The sequence below is a fragment of the Thermobia domestica genome, chromosome 7 (assembly GCF_964235325.1).
Source record: "Thermobia domestica chromosome 7, izTheDome1.hap1.1, whole genome shotgun sequence".
Classification (NCBI taxonomy): Eukaryota; Metazoa; Arthropoda; class Insecta; order Zygentoma; family Lepismatidae; genus Thermobia; species Thermobia domestica.
This window is the reverse complement of record NC_137460.1, coordinates 212,002,167-212,021,519: the sequence shown is the minus strand read 5'-3', so window position 1 is coordinate 212,021,519 and position 19,353 is coordinate 212,002,167. Positions and strand designations below refer to the sequence as shown.

General features: G+C 36.2%; 1 protein-coding gene across 1 annotated transcript in view; it reads left to right on the top strand.

Annotated features, from left to right (window-relative positions):
- Positions 1–19,353, top strand: part of LOC145690710 (cell adhesion molecule Dscam1-like) — a 934,280-nt gene that overhangs the window by 150,467 nt on the left and 764,460 nt on the right. The window contains exon 3 of the mRNA XM_081765878.1: positions 11,305–11,482. Coding sequence (XP_081622004.1) covers positions 11,305–11,482 — 178 coding nt within the window. The remainder of the gene's footprint in view (positions 1–11,304; positions 11,483–19,353) is intronic.

Sequence of the window (19,353 nt, the reverse complement as noted above, 5' to 3'; positions counted from 1 at the left end):
CGAGCCCGTGCAGACCTCTAGCCAGCATTCTTACGAGGAAACGGTCCCAAGTGTAAACAACCGGTTTGGCTGGGGTCCGGATATGACTATTATAAGCCCAAGTCAAAGGGAGGTAGATTGTTTTTTCGACCTAACCTGACAGACTGGCAAACTTTACTTCCGCCACTCTGCCCGGTTTTCTGACAACACACGCCGTATCGATTAAATTTTAATGTTCACTCTCTTGCAAAAAAGTGTACCGCCCGGTTTCCACACATCCTAGCCATAGAAATACAAGCGAAAAACGTAATCATTCTTTCGCTCCGTTGATACCCTTGTGGTCAGCAGATCCCCCCTCGACGGCTCGTGCCAGCAGTACATCTGTTCAGAATTTAATGGGTACCACATACGCCAACATCATGGCCTTATTGAAAATCTAGCAATATGGGATCCTGTATATTCGACATTCCTTTTTGTGGGACCTAACAACAAACACAAGTCTCATACTTTTGGATATATTTCAACATATTCCAACCCAAGCCAACATTCTGTACCTGTAATGTCATTCGCTTCCTAGTTATAGCATGTAGGGCTACCCTGGGGCCCCATATCTCAGAAATTTCTGCGTATGGGCCCAAACGACAAAATACGTGTCTTCCTACTTTGGTCTCCCGTAAAACATATCCGGACCCCAGTCAAATCGGTTGTGTACAAGTAACGCCATTCGCTTCCTAGTTATAGCATGTAGGGCCACTTTGGGGTCCCGTATTTCGGAAATTTCTGCGTATGGGCCCAAACGCCAAAATACGTGTCTCCTACTTTGGTCTTCCGTAACACATATCCGGACCCCAGCCAAATAAGTTCTTTACACTTGGGACCGTTTCCTCGTTAGTTGGAGAGTCAATTTAGATTGGATATATCTTATTAAGAAATTGTCTCCTTCATACCGTCATCGAAAGAAAAATGGTAGAAAAGCGAGGATTAAGAACGAGAAGAAGAAACTGATCAACGATTTGAAAAATATAAAGAAATACCCGGATTAAAAAAAAGGAATTTGAAGATCGGGAAATGTGGAAGAAATAGTTCCAGACCCGAACATGAAATACAATACTCGTTTGTTCTAAGATCCGCCAACAGATATAATATTTAATAATAATAATAATAATAATAATAATAATAATAATAATAATAATAATAATAATAATAATAATAATAATAATATACATAAACGTAGTTTTGTTTATTGTATAATATGCAAAGGTCGGTCCTTGACATGCAGAGGAGAACAGATACTAAGAATTTTTGAAAATAAAAATTTAAAAAAATAAATATATTTGGAGGAAGAGATAAGCTGATCAAGTAAGGACTTTTTTTAAAAAAAATAAAGTTTTAAGAAAAATATTTGCAGGTAAAAGAGCTTATCAGTTTGTAAAAGTTTTGAAAATAGTTTTGTTTACTCAAATAGTAAAGTTTCGGGAAAGTAATATAACTAGAAAACATGAGAAAACATTTTGAGGATTTTTGAAAAAAAAAGTTTTGAAAAAATTATTTGACGATAGAAGAGACAAACAGATTCTGAGAGTTTCTGGAAACTAAAGTTTAGAGAAAACTATTTGTTACAAAAGGAGATGAACAGATCCTGAGGGTTTGCAAATACAGAGTTTTGAGGAAAATGGTTGAGGCAAAAAGAGAGGATCAGATTTTAAGTCCTTTCAAAAACAAAGTTTTGAGAAAAAAAAATTAAGGGGAAAAGATATGAACTAACAGAAGGTCACAGGAACTTGAGTTTTATATCAACTACAGAGCACGAATACTATACGGATAATATCGAATACTGCAAGGAGTCGGGAGGAGATTGACGTCACGTATTGCATAGGGCTTGTATCGTTATGTAGCAGAATAAAACTCTGGGAAGACTAAGAAGGAAGTTAATGTTAGTATTTTCGGTAGCTGGATAATGATGATCACAAATAAATTGGTTTAGCACAGGATTGAATGATTGTACTTTTTGGAAAGTTTGGCGCCCACATTCAGCACCGAGCTTATATGAAACGTAATTTACAGTACAGCTTACCATGGAATCTGAATGATGTGAGCTTTCACAAGGAATTGGTCCGGGCCTCTCACACTGACCCACATATAGCACACAACAAACTCTAACAAGGGATCAAAACCAATGGAAAGATATTTTTCTGCAACAATATTGTAATAATCCACGTGGTTTTACACACATGCTGGCCGTAAACACACTTCAGATGACAGCCACATAGAAGACGTCGTCAACTATCGTCAATGATCGGCAAGCGACGAATATTCAAACAGGTAGCAACATTTGTGCATAAAAAAGAGACAGGACATCAATCGATCCCAGTTGATCAAACCTCCAACTCTCTAAGACGCCTGGTAATTGAGAGCGCTTTAACCTCCTTTCTAAGACGCCTAGACATTGAGAGTTCCTTAATACTCTCCCTAAGACACATGGTCATTGAGAGGCACCTACCACCAACTCTCTGACAAGGAGAAAACAGACTTTGGTAAATAAACTTCGGGGCCATTTCAGCGAAGTGCTAGTGCACATTTAAAGAGTTAATATTACAAACTGGGAGAGCGCAATGGCCACAAATAACAGAGAAAAATAGTCTTAAAGTTTTCTACTCGACGCATTATCGTATGATGCGCAAACTTATCAAGTGACGGCGTGGCAGACTGAGAGGAATCCCCGACTTAAGTGCAAAGGGTTCATGGTTCGATTCCCGTTCGAGTCAATTTTTTTTTTGCTTCAACCAATAAAGTAGCTATTTGTAACTATAAGTGAAATATTAATTCGCCATCTGTTTATAATGAATTAAAACAATAGAAATTTTCTATCTCCTATAAAATCTTTCAATGTTCCATGTTAACTAGGAACAAAATGTAATCTCTTCCGTACTTCCGTACAAAATGTAATTATTGTTACTGCAATCGTTGTGTAAAAATTCTTGAAGCTTCGTGTATACATCTGTTGACAGTGTGAGAACTACAAGGGGAATGAGGTGGAAATCTCCTTTGGTTAGTATTAGCAAAGGGGATTTCACCCTCAACTCATTTGAAATTATCACACTGTCAACAGATGAAGATACGAAGCATCCAGAACATTTATTACACAACGACTGTCGTCAAGGGCGCCGATTTTGGCGGGGAGGCTGGGCTGGGCTGGACCCCATGTACTTTTATGAATATGTATTTTTATTTGTATTTTTTATTCTTACATATATTGTTGTATGTAATTTTTATGAATGCTCCCCCAAATTTACAGAGAATTCGGCGCCGTTGACTGTCGTAACTATAATACAACTCGTGATATTAGTATGTTTACGGAATAGATTAAATTTTCTTGCTAGTTAACATGGAACATTGAAATGAAAAATTTTACAAGTGATTTGAAAATTTCTATTGTTTTATTCATTATAAACATATGGTGAATTAATATTTTACTTATAGTTAAAATGACTACTTTATTGGTTGAAAAAAAAGGAAACAAAGACTGACTTGAACGGGTATCGAACCTGTAACCCTTTGTATACGAGTCGCACACTTTACTCACTCTGCCACCCCCTTACTTGATAAACTTGCGCGTCGTAAAGTATATGTGGAGAGTAGAAAACTTTTTGAAAACGGTTTTTCTCCGTTATTTTTTCCCATTGCGCTCTCCCAGTTTGTTACAGTAACTCTTTGAATGTGCACTAGAATCCTCGCAAAAAATGGCCCCGAAGTTCACTTGACAAAGTCTGCCTTCTTGTTAGAGTGTTGGTCACTGAGAGGAACCCACCCAACAAGCACTAAGACGCATGGTCACTGAGGGGAACCCATCCACCAACTCTCTAAGGCTCATGATCACTGAGCGGAATCCATCCAACAAGCCCTAAGACACATGGTCGTTGAACCCCGATAATTTTACCAACAAACCTACAAAGAAATAGAACTTATACTTATTTGTATTCTATACAAGAGAATACCTCATAATAAAAGGTGATGCGAAAGTTCAAACTCCCTTGTACCAACTTTTAGCTCTACCCTAAGAGACAAAAATCTTTACAATTTAGATTTGACTGCTTGAGCCGGGGAGGCATTTTGTTTCAATATCACGATTAGTATTATTTCTGCGCCAACAAACATTCGCGTCCCCTGAGTTGCCGAGACAGTTCATTTATATATAAACATTGTTATTATTTCTGCCGTAATAAACACTCGCATTCCTTGACTCATAGAGACAGTTTAATTACATATGAAGATTGATACATTTCTGCGACAATAAATATTCGCATTCCTTAAGCTCAAGTGACATTTATTTAAATATTAAGATTGCAACTAAATTTTTCTTTCCTGTATTCAGTACCAAAAGGACACAGGAATTTTTTTCTCTCTTACCTTAGGTAATGTAACTAATATATATATATATAATATGAAAAAGCAATGAAAACCGCAGTGGGAAATAAAGTTTAAATCCTGAAAAAGGAGAGGAAATTTTTGCTAGTTATTCCAAATTAGCAGCGAAAAGACTTTTGCATTTTTCCCTCTTCTCTTGAATATCATATTTCAGAGTTAATTTTCATCACAGAAAAGCATCTCATACCAGAAACACGCACTCGCATATATTGGAAGCCTTTTCCTGTAGTTCTGCCTCTACTAACGGATTTATCGTCTTTAATAAAGTTGATTTTTCATCTTCATACATTTTATAAATTACTTCTACTGCAATATTTTCAAGAGTAAGAGGATAATATATACAGCAGTGAAACAGTCAAATCATTAAGTAAACATATACAGTTAAGCTGACAACAAGTCGCAAGAGATATGTAAAACACGAGTAAGAAATTGGTATTAATAAATCCCATTAGATTATTATTATTATTATTATTATTATTATTATTGAAACATTATACAACGTTCTTATAGAACTTGGAATACCGAGAAAGCTAATTAGATTAATTAAGATATGTTTAAATGAATCCCAAAGTAAAGTAGGAAAATTTTTGTCCACAAGCTTTCACGTCGAAAATGGCCTGAAACAAGGAGATGCGTTGTCGTCATTATTATTTAATCTTGTCCTTGAATAAGCTAAAAGGAAAATGAAAGATAGCAACCAGGGCCTAGAGTTGAACGGTATTCACCAGGTTATGGCATATGCTGATGATGTAAATTTAATAGGGGATGATAGGAGAACAATAGAAAGAAATGCAGAGATCTTATTAAACGCTTGCAGGGACATGGGTTTAGAAGTAAATGCAGAGAAAACTAAATACATGGAAGTGCGTCGGGACCGTAATATGGCAAATTATGGATGCGTTAAACGAACATGTCTCGAGATTTCTTTAAATGTCGTAGCATACGCTTGTAGTATTTACTTTCATTTTCTAAGAGAAATAACATACATTTAATAGCATGTGTGGAACTAAACATTAAGTTGTTCATTAATCCCCAGTTTCAATATAATATCTTCAAAACAAGCCTTATTGTTCATTACTATGATTAATATTATCCTTTGTATTTATTTGTTTTGCAATTTGTTATTAAATAATCTGATCACACAATCTTCCAGACAATTTTAAGATGTTCATTAGCAAGGAATCAAATCTTACATCTTCGTTTAAGAATATAAAGGACTAGTACCTACTTGCGTTTCTCTTATCAATGTACTTAATAAAATTTGAAATACGAGTTGAGTTGATTTTGAGTTTAACGTCCCGTTTCAGCAGCGAGGCTATATGAGACGTGGACCTACTGATTAACGTGGAATCCGAACTACATGAGCTCCCGCCGGGAATCGAACCCGGGTCTCCCGCGCCAAAGGCGCGTACGCTAACCGCTTAGCCACGGAGGAGCTCAATTTGAAATACGATATACGGTATTTTAACTGAAAAAGATAGTATCCTATTAGTTATACAACCTTTCGCCAAACAAAACGTTGGAAGCAACCAGGGAAACTAACATTGATATACAAATATTCAGATCATGTCTTGCCCCCCCCCCCATTTTTAACGTCCAATCGCCGCCACTGTTTTCTACCACCAATTTTGTTGTGTAGTGTATATGTTCTTTGACGAATATAACGTGTTCTCAAAAGAAGGATTCTAAAACTAGTTCCTTTCGGCATTAAAGGGTTATGAAATGTTGATATCCGTTGGAATTTTGAATTCAGTTTTCCCACACTCACATAATTTCCTTCTGGCCTAACGTCATTATCAAGCAAAAGGAAAAATAATATGTTATTCTCACTTAAAAAGAATATTTCTCTATGTGTCTTGGATGGAATTATGTGCATATTTGAATAGGATTTCTTACACTATTGTCAAGATTGCGGGAAAATAAATGCTTTGTGTGTGTCATACTGTTTGAAAAATGGGATTTTATAATCAGAGGTCAAATACAGACACTTACATACACAAAAGAAAGAAAAATATACAAGTATATACAAGTACAAAAGCAGTTTTTTTTAAAAAAAAAGAGCAGCCGATATCCTTTGAAGTCACAACTACAATAGCATTTTCATTAGCAGATACATGATTCTCTGTCATTTTATAGAAGTGCTTTTCACAATATCTGTCGCTTTTGTGTCCATGTTTTCCTCTTTTTTTCTAGAATATGTCATTCGTTCCGTTCTAATGAGAAGTGATAGGAATTCCGGTGACTACGGGTTGTTTCCCATCAATCTCGACGTCGTACAACAAATAACATTGGCGGATACCAATGGAACAAGCATAGGATAACATCGAAAATTTTGATTTATATGTGAGACAGCTACAGGAAAGTTGTTGATGTTTTTCAGGAAAATTACAATTTTAACCGAACCTCCCACAGCTTAGGACATAATTAAATTTGTCGTTTCTGAAAGACATAGAACACTTTCCTCCACACAATTCTTGGTTTTATATATACAGTGTAAATTCCTAATTTTAAAAATTTGTTTCTTAAACGTTACGTACAAAAATGTTTAGTAAAAGTATTTTTAATGATATAGGAATGAATTAAACTGAGCAATGAATTAAACTGTACGATCTTGTGTTCATACGGAACGTAGAATTCATTCTACTAAAGAACATTTAATTGACTTAACAGTTGCATCAGTGGCTCAGTACCAGAGCACTGATTTCAGGTCCTAGGGTACATAGTCTGATCCCAGATTATGTGAGTTTGTGCTGTAGAACATTGTAACCGTGGGTTCGATCGTCTTCTTCCACATTGTTGTTTCGCTATTTTTTCTGAATCATTGACTTTTATGATCCATTTCTCTCCTGTAGACTTAAATTCATCTCATGTTAAAAGCTAAAATTATGAAACATGAATTATGGAACTTGGAAGTAACAATAAAACATTCGGGGCATATATAAAGGTATCAACGAATTTAAGATAGGCAATGAACCTCGTGCCTCTATATTAAAAAAAGCTGAAGGAGCATTTCTCACTGACATAGATAGCATTTTAAATAGATGGAAAAATTCTTTGACGAATTGTTTAACACGCAGCCAAAACTTATGAGTGTGGAGAAAGGGAAATACACACCGCAGAACTGTATATTCCAGAACCTAACCGAATAGAAGTAGAAATCGCTATAAAGAAATTAAAGAAACACAAATATCCCGGTACGTATAGACGGAATTTCGGCTGAGTTAATTTTAGCTGGAGGCGAAAAATTATGAAACAAGGTACACAAATTAATTCTCCTTATCCAGTGCAAGGAAGAATTGCCACAAGAGTGCAAAGATTCAATCATTGTTCCAGTTCACAAGAAAGGCGACAAAACTGATTGTAATAATTATCGAGGCATTTCTCATCTGTCGACGTCCTATAAAATCCTCTCAAACATTCTTTTAGCAAGATTGACCCCATACGCAGATAAAGTTATTAGAGATTATAAGTGCAAATTTAGACGAAATCGATCACTATCGACAAAATATTTACCATTCGACAAATACTTGAAAAGATGTGGGAATGCAATATCTCGGTACATCAACTATTTATTGATTTTAGAAAGGATTACGATTCGGTTAAGAGAAAAGCATTGTACGATATTCTTAAAGAATTTGGAATATCGAAAAAGCTAATTAGATTAATTTAGATATATTTAAATGAATCCCAAAGTAAAGTCCGGGTAAGAAAAGCTTTGTCCACAAGCTTTCACGCTGAGAATGGCCTGAAACAAGGAGATGCGTTGTCGCCATTATTATTCAGCTTTGTTCTGGAATACGCCATAAAGAAAGTCAGAGCCTAGAGTTGAAAGGGGTCATCAGGTTATGACATATGCTGAGGATGTAAATTTAATAGGGAATGATAGGAGAACAATAGAAAGAAATGCATAGGTCTTACTAAACGCTTGCAGATACATGGGTTTAGAATGAAATGCAGAGAAAACCAAATACATGGAAGTTCGTCGGGATCATAATACCGCAAATTATGGATCCGTTAAAATATCGAATAATATTTTTGATAAAGTGGATACTTTCAAATATCTAGGATCAATATTAACAGACGAAAACCATATTCACGAAGAAATTAAATGTCGACTAAAAGCAGGAAATTCATGTTATTATTCAGTTCAAAATCTCTTGTCGTCGCAAATTCTGACAAGGAATTTAAAGCTTAAAATACCGGTATATAAAACGATAATCGTGTTTGTTGTTCTGTATGATTGCGAAACATTGTCGCTTACTCGGAGGGAAGAACATCGGTTGAAAGTATTTGAGAACAAGACTCTGAGACTAATATTCGGAGCCAAGAGAAACGCGAATGGGGAATGTCGGAAACTCCATAACAAGGAACTCCATAATTTATACGGTTTACCCAACATTGTTAAGGTTATGAAGTCTAAGAGGCTTAGGTGGGCAGGTCATGTAGCCAGGATGGAAGAAAATAGGAACGCTGTCAAAATCTTAACTGGAAGATCAACCGGAAAACAACCATTAGTCGAAGATGCGAGGACAATATTAAGATGGATCTCGCAGAAATAGGAATACAAAGTAGAAACTGGATCCAATTGGCTAAGGATAGAATTCAGTGGAGAGATTTAGTGAACGCGGCATTGAACCTCCGGTTTCCATAGGCCATAGAGCTAGTTAGTTAAATTCATGATTCAATTTATTTTTTACATTAATATTTTATGAGTAAAGAAGTTTTATTCTATGCACTTCGTACATTACGATTTCTGAAATTCCACAAATTGAATTCGTGCTGTGTTATTTCTACAACAGCTTATACATTCATTTTTAAAGGAAATGAAAAAGTTCTTGTCACCCTAGAGCAGTGATAAACAATGAATGGTTCAATACAGTGGACGGTTCAATACAGAACAATGCAGAACAATACCTTTAAGGTTCGAAGTAATCTCCATCAGTTTTCAACACCTTTTGCCAACTTTCTGGCAGCTGTACAATAGCCTGATGATAAAACTCGGCGCTCGTGGATGAGAGCAGGATCAAGCTCATTTTACAAAGGATCTCACACGGAAGTACGTAGTTGTCGAGGGAATGAAACAGGCGGCAACCTGTTGGCACAAATTCCGGGAAATATGGTGCATTTCACAGTGTCTCCCAGCAATGTTGCTAAGGGTATCTCCCGGCTCCTATTTGCAATATGTCGCTTGGCATTGTCGTGCAGGAATAGCACACCCTTGCAATTCGCCAATGCCGGCTCTTTCTGCTTTAGTGCACGGTGCACTCTTTGCAACTGCTGAGAATAGAGGTCAGCAGTATGATCTGACCAGGTAGAAAGATCTCGTAATGCACCATTTTCCGTCAACTTCACCATACAGTAAGCATAACCTTTTGCGGATGCAGTAGTGGTCTTGAGGTGTGAGGAACAGAATTACTTTTTTGATTACCTTGTAGTAAGCCTTGTAGTAGTAGTTCTTGTAATGTGAGTGTGGAGAAGAATGGAAAGAATTTGTTGGGTCGAGCGGAAAACGAATGAGAGAGTGTTAGAAATGGTGGTTGAGAAAAGAACACTTTTAGATTTTATTAGGAAGAGGAAGAGAAACTGGTTGGGACATTGCCTAATAAGAGATTGTATCATGAAGGACGTCCTAGAGAGTATGGTGGCGGGAAAGAGGGAGGGGGCGAAGGAGACTACAATTAATGGATGATATTAAAACAGAAAGATCATACGCGAAGACGAAAAGGTTAGCGGAGGACCGTGGAGCATGGAAGCTTCTCAGCTGCGGCAAGTGACCTGCCAATAAAGGCAGAATACCTGTGATGATGTAGTAAGCCAATACAAGAACTATGATTGAAACAGAAATATTGCATAGAAATAAAATCCTAAAATGCAATTAACGGTAAGGAATGTGTCAAAAGACATCCATATCACATCATACATAAGTACCCATAGAACTCATAACGTATTGACATTTGTGTTGATTTCTGGAGTGTACAGTGTATAACAGCTGTTAATGACCGAAATGTGATTCCAGTGTGAGCTAGGTGAAGAAAACAATATACATTAATGTAGGAGCTGTATGTCTATGATAACTAGAACCACACAGTGGCAGCAAAGATTTCAGATATTTCACACAATAATTTTTTTTACATAAATTACTTTGATGTCCAAGATATCTTCTCTTAAATAGTAACTCCTTAGTATCGATTCGACATGGTTTATGCCAAAAAACAGACTCTGTCGTTCCATCATTGTGTTCTAGCAAGCGTGGGAATCTACTGAGTACAATCGAAGCGTCCGCCAAGTGTGAACTGCATGATGCAATTCGATTTCTCGAGGCGAAAACACAGTACAATCGCAATTCATTGTCGAATGATTAAGTGTTATGACGGGAACTTTATAAGTGGTTGCATTGTGCAAAGCTTTTACAGAGAGTTTTAAGAATGACTTATCGATACACATGACGAAAGTGGGCAAAAAAGGATATATGCGGCGGAAGTTGACCTTGATGAACGCATGAAACGTGTGGTTCGTGTGGCATCTGAACTGCCTGGTCTTGGAATTTTAAGGAACTGAGAAGCCGTGGGAGAAATCGAATTACATAATGTATTTCCCACTTGGCGGCCGCTTTGATTCAAATCAATATGTTTTCACGCTCGCTATTTCACAATGACTGAACGGTCTTTTGGTATGGGAGATGTACAAAAACAATGAATAGATTAAGCTTATCCTTGTTTCACCATCTCACGTGGTTCTCCTGGGGTAGCTTAACGGAATTTGTAGAAAGCGCCTTCGTAGTATATGCAGTGAAACGTTGACTAATCGAACGAATGTAATCTTGTATTCCATAGCACATAGAAATAGATATTGTACATAAATTATATAACTAATATTCGATTTTTTTTTGCTTCTTTTCAGGAGTATATGGGCTTCTTGGAGTTCAGGGTCCTGTGTTTCTTCTGGAACCGCCTTCAAAACTGGCCTTCTCAAATACAACAGGATCACAGGTCAGTTGTTCGGCACATGGCTCTCCGCCTCCAGAAGTCACGTGGCTACATGAGGATGGATCTCAAGTAACTGCGGTTCCGGGACTAAGGTCAGTAGATTTTAAACTTTACTCAATGATATTAATTTGTAGAGGTACACAAATATTAATTCCGCATTTTTTTTTATTTCTTAGTCAGTAAACATGATTTCTGTATCTAAAGGAAAATGATATTTGTTGTATGGAACACTCTTCCACCGTAGACATCCAATGCATTGCCATAGAGTATAAAGTTCATAAATGACAGTTGAGAGCTGTTCTGGGTGATGTTGTTCGAAATATTAAATTGGCTGTCTGTACCATTTCAGTGTACACTACAAGTGGTGATTTTGAGTAATTCTCTAATTACACATACACAGAATTATAGTTTCATCTTTGTAGTAAACATGAAGACAATTAGGAACAAAGATATATTTGTGAGATGTTCTTTCTTAAGTTGTGTTCCTATCAACTTGTTCTTACTCTCATATTAAATATAATATCCATAGTTGTGAATCCGACACCACTCAGCAAATAAACGCATCATATTTAGTTATAAACAATATTCCAAATATTATACTCTAGTAAGTATAGACACGTGAATGATTTTTTTTTGTAAATTTACACAATTTTATACAAAATTTTCCATTCGTATTACAAGTAATTCTGTTTGTTGAAGTTAAATATCCTTCTTCAGCACTGAGGCTATTTGAGACAGTTAAAGGGTTGTAATCCCAAATCCTGTATTGTTTAATACTCTCCCATCCGGAATTGAACCCGGAGGGATCACGTGTAACAGAGGCCGCTACACTAGTCACTAGACCAGCGAGTGGAACCTAAGAAACTCTAATTTGAATTTTATATAAATAAGCTTAGGGACATCTAGCTTATGAAAAAGAAGTACGTGATTTGAGCTTAGTTTCTTTACAGGTTTTGAAATTGAGCTGGTCTTGTCCTTTTTTTTTTTTTTTTTTTTTTTACTTTGGCTTGAGATGATCTAAGCTCCTTTCAAAAATGACTCACACCTCAATCTCAATTTTTGCTATTTTTTATTTTCTAAAAAAGTGCGGTGAGGTAATCGGTAATGTACCTTTCTAAAAAAACTATTCTACTCTCGTGCAAATTCGACCCACGAATTCAAACAGCCTCTGCCAAATCGGTACCTTACTTAGCAAGTCAGTACCCTGAATAGTCGAGCCAGACGGAACGTGGTGCTAAAACAAGAAATTCTTACGCGACAAAGTACACATATATCTGCTCCGAAAAAAAGGACAGGGGCAGCGTGGCCCAGTATTCATTTCTGGTGCATGTAGTTCCCGGTTTGATTCCAGCTGTGGCAGATGGGTTTTGTGATGAACAAACACCGTATGCGTGTGTTTTCAGATACGGAAAAATAGCCTCTTCGCTGACGTCTGTATTAAAATAGTCAATAAATCAATCAGCCAAAAAGAAGACATACGTTTTTTCCCACCATGTTAAAAAAAGAAAGAAAGAAATTTTAACCAGTGCTGTGCGGGAAAACTATCTTTTGGTTATAACTCAATTATGTAATCGACAGACTATATAACACCACAAATACTTGTAAGACCTCTTGTCCGATAAGACACTTCACTCTGCACCTAGGAGCATTTATTTAGAAATTAGCGCCCATAGGTAGAGAACAACCTTAATTGCTGTCATATTGTAAAGAAAAACAAGTTGTGCGGGTTTTCTTCTTAGCGGGATAAATTTTAAATTCATGTGATTGTTTTGTACTAACATTTTCTATTATTATATGCACATGAAATTTGTGGCTGATTTGCCTATAATTATGGTACAGTGGCTTCAGGAAAGAAAAATATATCAATTTTAAATATACTCTTAAATCACATTTGAAATATCAATCTTTAAAGTGTAAATAGAAAAAAATCTTGTCTTATTTCTCGAAAATTCATAAATCAAACTGTTATAGTCAAGTTTTGAAGTAACTTGTTTTCAATGCATAAAGTTGCAAATTCGTTCAAATGGTGTTCTGTTAGTGTCGATGGTAGATAATTTTTTGCTCTTTTTAAAACTGAGAAACATCGTTCATCAAACATGTTTAAATCAGCTGTGCACAGGAATATCCGAAGGGCAATACCAACATTTGTATAGATAAGTTCCTTTACTTCTCTTTCGTTACGTTGGTAGTTCGAGAACCATTTACTTCATTCTTATTGGTTCATGAAACTCCACTTGCATTTACTTATCCACATGAAGTGCTGTTTTCCTCATTAGGTTTCCCTACCTTTTACTTTTCTCCTGGTGATAGACTTGCACTGCCAGCGTAATTTACATTCAGAGATTTCCGATGAGCTTGGAAATGGACACACTCATCCACAAATGATTCTCCTAAATGTTTTGGATACTGTTTTATGAGCGTCTGTAACTGAAGTCTTACTGAAGCTGTAACTCAAAAATACTCCTCAACAGTTTATACTATTCAAAATGATGTTTACAAGCTTTACAGCACCGGACAAGTTTTGTATCCAACTTTTCGGTGATGACAAGAAATATAATTTTTTAATAAAGTTTTCTTGTCCATCCATGAATGTTCGCTCTACTTCTTCATTCTATTCTTCTTTGCTGTCATCAAAGAAGAGATTCTTAGTTTTCCTTTTAATGTCAATTTTGTAAACTTTTCCGTCGGATATGTCTATTATTATTGCTTCAGTTGTATCAAAATCATTGCTGTAGACTTAAAATTTTCACATGGCATATGTATATCTATGGTTAATTTTAAAGACATGCGATAATAGAGAAGGCATTTTTATGAAAATAACATTGTAAAAGGCAGTATTAGTGGTTCCATTAAAATATAAATGCTGCGGTACTGTTTAGTAGTTTAAAATCATTTTATCTTATTTCCTGGATGATACTCCTTGCGTAAATCTCTCTATTAATAACATGGGTTGAAGTGCAGAAGGAACGAAGCCAGTAGCTAAAGAAAGAGGAAAAAATCGCGCCCGATGTTCCCGAAGGAACTAAGAAAATGGTGGTGATGAGTAGGGAGAAAATACGAATATTACAGTTAAAACAAAGCTTTGTACCATGCGCGCGCCCCGAAAGTTTTGTTGAGAGGGGTCAATATTCCAAGCAGATGCGTCTATGTAGCATTGAATGGGCATTATCCTGCACCTGAAAAGATGATAACTAATTGTAAAACACTTCCATCTATATTTTCAGAAAAAATGATAGAACTAGATTGTTATTATAAGAGAAAGAGTGCAGATGAAATGTAAGATCACATTTTCAAGTTACATCAATCATTTTTATGTTAAACAAATTTAGTTTTATTGAGAAACTGCATAAATATATGTTGAGTTCGGAAGTTTTGAGGTGGTTCGGACCCAGTAGACTAGCTTCTATTTTGTATTGATTTCCACTGATAAAAATTGGACAGATATGACGAAATCTTTCCGATTTATCTTTGTATCATCCTCCACCCCGTCTCTCTCTCTTGTGATCGCAGAGTAGTCAGATAAAACGGATTTTTCTCACATAATCGAAATACTTGAACAGCTGATAAGAATAAGATAGAAACGAAATTGATCTAGTCACTTTCATACTGGAGTCATAATTCGATTAATTAAGTGAATATAAACGAAACAAAAGTATTGTACGTCTTAAAGTAGAAGGTACTCTGAAGTGACTAAGATTAATCAGAAAGTATGCGGCGTATACCACCGTAGATTCTGGACTACATACCTGATCAAAATCACATTTAGTGGTGTGACACTTACAGTAAGTCAAATAAGTTTCCATACACCGAAGATTGGTAATTTCAAAATGTTATAATATCTTAAAGCAAACAAATAATAAAACACAATTGCTTTAGTTGAATTTGTTCGTGTCTACTTGTAATGTGTATATATTATAGTGATGGTATTGAATATACCAATAGTATAACTGATAATTTAAGTTCCTGAAAATTGAGGTCAAAAAAGTTTCCGTACACGGCACAAATATACAAAAGAATTAAGCAAAACACACACCAAACAGCGTTTGCTGTAGTTACAGATGACAGTAGCGTGCTCTATTAGTGATAAGGTACTACTGCAGTCACATTTGGGCAAGGAAGATGGGCAAGAGGCAGTAAAATGACGCGTCAAAATTGAAGTACCAATTCCAATACGCGAACTAATTGTAAAATTAAGACAAGAAGGTAAGTCTCTTAGAAATATAGCGGAGACAGTACAGAAATCACATTCTACAATAGAATACATTTTAAATAGGTATATTGCAACAAAGAATTGGAAAGTTCGACCGCGCAGTGGTCGTCCAACGAAGCTGAAGGATGATCATAAACGTGTTCTTTTAAGAACTATTGAAAATGAACCCAAAAGAAGTGCTCCAAAACTAGCTAGTATGCTTGAATCCGACTATGGTGTGCAAGTTGTTCCTGAAACAGTTCGTCCTGTCATCAGAAAAGCGGGCTACAACGGTCGCATAGCCAGAAAGAAATCATATGTTAGTAAAGCGCACGCCAAGAAACGTATAGAGTTCGCAAAATCTCATGTGGACAAGCCATTTAGCTTCTGGAACTCTGTTTTATTTAGTGATGATATCAGGTTCAATATTCATGGGTCCGACGGAAGAATTATTGTGTGGAGGAAACGAAATACGTACATGGTGCCCCAGCATCTATCCTACTATAAAGCACGGAGGTGGTGGTGTGATCGTTTGGGGGTGCGTGAGTGCAGCTGGAGTAGGAAATTTGCATGTTTAACTGAACATTCTGAAACCGAATCTCCACAGCAGTGCCAAGAAACTGAATATTGGAGCCTCTTTTATATTCCAGCAAGATAACGACCCTAAACATACTGCACGAAAAGTGAAAGAGTGGTTATTGTATAATGTGCCGAAACAACTTCATACTTCTTCACAATCTCCTGACTGTAATTCCATTGAGCACCTGTGGGATAAATTAGGAAGACACATTAAGAAACACAATATTAGAAACAAGGGACAGTTGAAAAATGCATTACGTGAAGAATGGAGAAACATCCCCCCTACAATTACATCAAAATTGGTCGCTGCAATGCAGAAACGAATGCGAGAAGTGCTTAAGGCCAAAGGAGGACCAACTGATCACTAACTGCGGTCGAAACGCAACGTGGCACCCTTATTTACGTGCATTTCTTTATGTGTACGGAAACTTTTTTGATTTGTAATATGGCCAGTATTTCGTGTGTATTTGGCTTCTTCTGAATATTCCAAATGATTTATTTTCTTATGTATATGCTTATTGTGGAGTTGTTTATAGAAAACGCATAGAAATTGTCCTTTCCTTTATGTACTTTGTAAGGTATTAAAATACATAACCGGATAATAACTGTACGGAAACTGACCCACTGTACATAGAGTTTTACAACCATGAAGAATTCTTTATCGACTGGCTTAAGTTTTTTTACTTACAGCATTTCAACTTTTCCCGTAAAAGAATCAAACAATGCCATAAACGCTGCTTTTCAACTTTTCAGATTCTTTCAACAGCCTTGCATAAAACAAATTTCTTTTCACGTGAGTGTTGTGAAATCAAAACGAAGTCTTGTGAATTGCGTTCCAAGAAACAGCCAGAGGCTTACAAACATCAACTCTCGCTAACCATCTCGTTTCCGAGAGTCTTTTTAGCGTAATATTCTCAGGACCATTCGATTTCAGACTTTTTTCATCTTTCAGGAATTGCTGCATAAAAGAAAATATAATTTCTGCAAAGCTTCAAAAAAAGACTAGGTCACTTCAGAACTGCTTTCTTCATTACAGTTCCGACAATGTTTAAAACGTGTGCAGAACAAGACACGGACTAAGTATTGAAATTTAGATTTCTTTATTCTCGTGGTCGTGGAAGGTAGGGAAAATTCCAGAGGAAAAGTAAGGAAACCGCCAATAACTTTAATATTTAAATTCTTTAGCATGAAACAAAGTATTCGTAATTTACCTTACATTCGCGCAAATAGTTAATGTTGAACAAAAATAAAACCAAATAAAACATTTATATGAACTGAACCAATAACATTTTTTCAGTCATAAATTTAAGTTTTCTTTTAAATAGAAGTGGTTCTGCGCTACCTAGAGCCTGGTATCGAGAGGCGGGTGGCTATGTGTGGTAAAAATGCCGCTGACTGTAGCTAGAACACCAACATTACACTCAACATTGGACTCAACTAAATTAATTATACATATAGGCACTATATTCTACCTACTGATTTTCAATAGCGTACAATTTTTATAATATATGCTGCAATAGATGGCATAAAACCCAAGAAATAGCACGAATCAACGAGAGGTCATGCAAACAAGAATAGAGATACCAGCTAATTTGCCACATGGAAATTATGTCAAGTGTGTTTCTATTCTTAAGCGACGTACATGCCAAAAAAAATTGGTGTACAGTTTCTAAGCGGTAAATTGAATATACACTTTTTGCTGTTGAAGAGTAATAACTAACTCAACTATAAGCAAAGATGCAAGAATGTCAGATAACGTATCTTCGTCCTTTCCTACACATATGGTTCCTCTTCTAAATGGACTGATCTAAATGCAAGCATGTAATCCGTTCATACGAAACAAAAGTATGAGACTCATGTACATCAGACTTTAATTACTATTTTTCATGCTAATTTTATCAGCGTATAATTATTGTATCACTATTCTTAATAATGTTGTTATCAAACTGTGGAAGAAATTCATTTGATTCGTAACAACCAAAAGCCATGAAAGTTATCAAATTACCTTTCAAATGGAAGTGGAGAATGAACGAAGATCATAGTTCTATGTAAAAGATTCTAACATGGACAATGACAGAATCTCATTCATTATGATTTGCCACACGAAAGGTTATTTGCCAAAAATGCTCAAATATACAAAACTAAAGTTTTATATTACTCTGCTCTAGCACATAAAATCTGAGTTGGTAAATGGTAACACTGAAACAACTGCAGTGTAATATCGGTCTTCTCTACAGCATAAAAGATTATGCGCCAGTAATGTTCACATTTTCAAAACCGTAGTCTTTGATTTGATTTGATTTTAATTTTAATGTCCCGTTCATCAGCGAGCGTATATGAGACGTGGACGTACTGATTAATGTGGGATTCGAACCACATGAGCTCATGCCGGGAATCGAACCCGGGAAAACCGTAGTCTTATATCACTCTGCTTTGCAAATTAAGAAGTTAGTTGTGAAAAAGAAGTCACAGTGCCACAGCTATAGTTTGATATCATTTTGCGTTGTCACTGTGGAAAGCCTAAGTGTCAAAATATATTCCTATGGTCAAATGTAGCATCTCAACGAATTATTTGGAGCATGGTAGCTCACTGCTAGAGTACTTACCTCCGCTGCGAGAGATCTCTGGTTTGATCCTCGGCCAAGTAACTTTGTGGTGGACAACACCGTGTCCGTGGGCTTTTTCGGGGTACTTCCATTTCCTCCTTCATTCTCATTCCACCGATTCCTCCATCACTATTCACTTGCTTTCATCATCCGTTTCCCTGCGACACTTCCTAAACAATCTTTATACGGTTAGTATGTGAGTACTTCAAATTACATGCCCGTAGCCAAACTTACTCCACAAAAATTGTTGTGTGAATACCGCAGGATTTTGAAACACCAATTATTGAATAGGACACATATTAGTTCCTAATTGAAGTCTTGAACTCGACTACGGTAGGTCCCATAGTTTTGGAGCTATGGACCTTTGAAATTCATTTTTCATGTTTTCGGCACCCTATAACTCCGAAAGGAAGCAGTTGTGCACCCAGCTTGGTTTATACTTCTTGTCTTATCTTGATGTCAGAAATCACCTCCCAAATGTTGTCGGTGTTGTTTTGAATCACCCTGTATATATATATTTTCACTGAAAGTAATTGTTGTAGTTTTGGCATTTATGATGCAATCACAATGAATCTTGTATAGAACAACA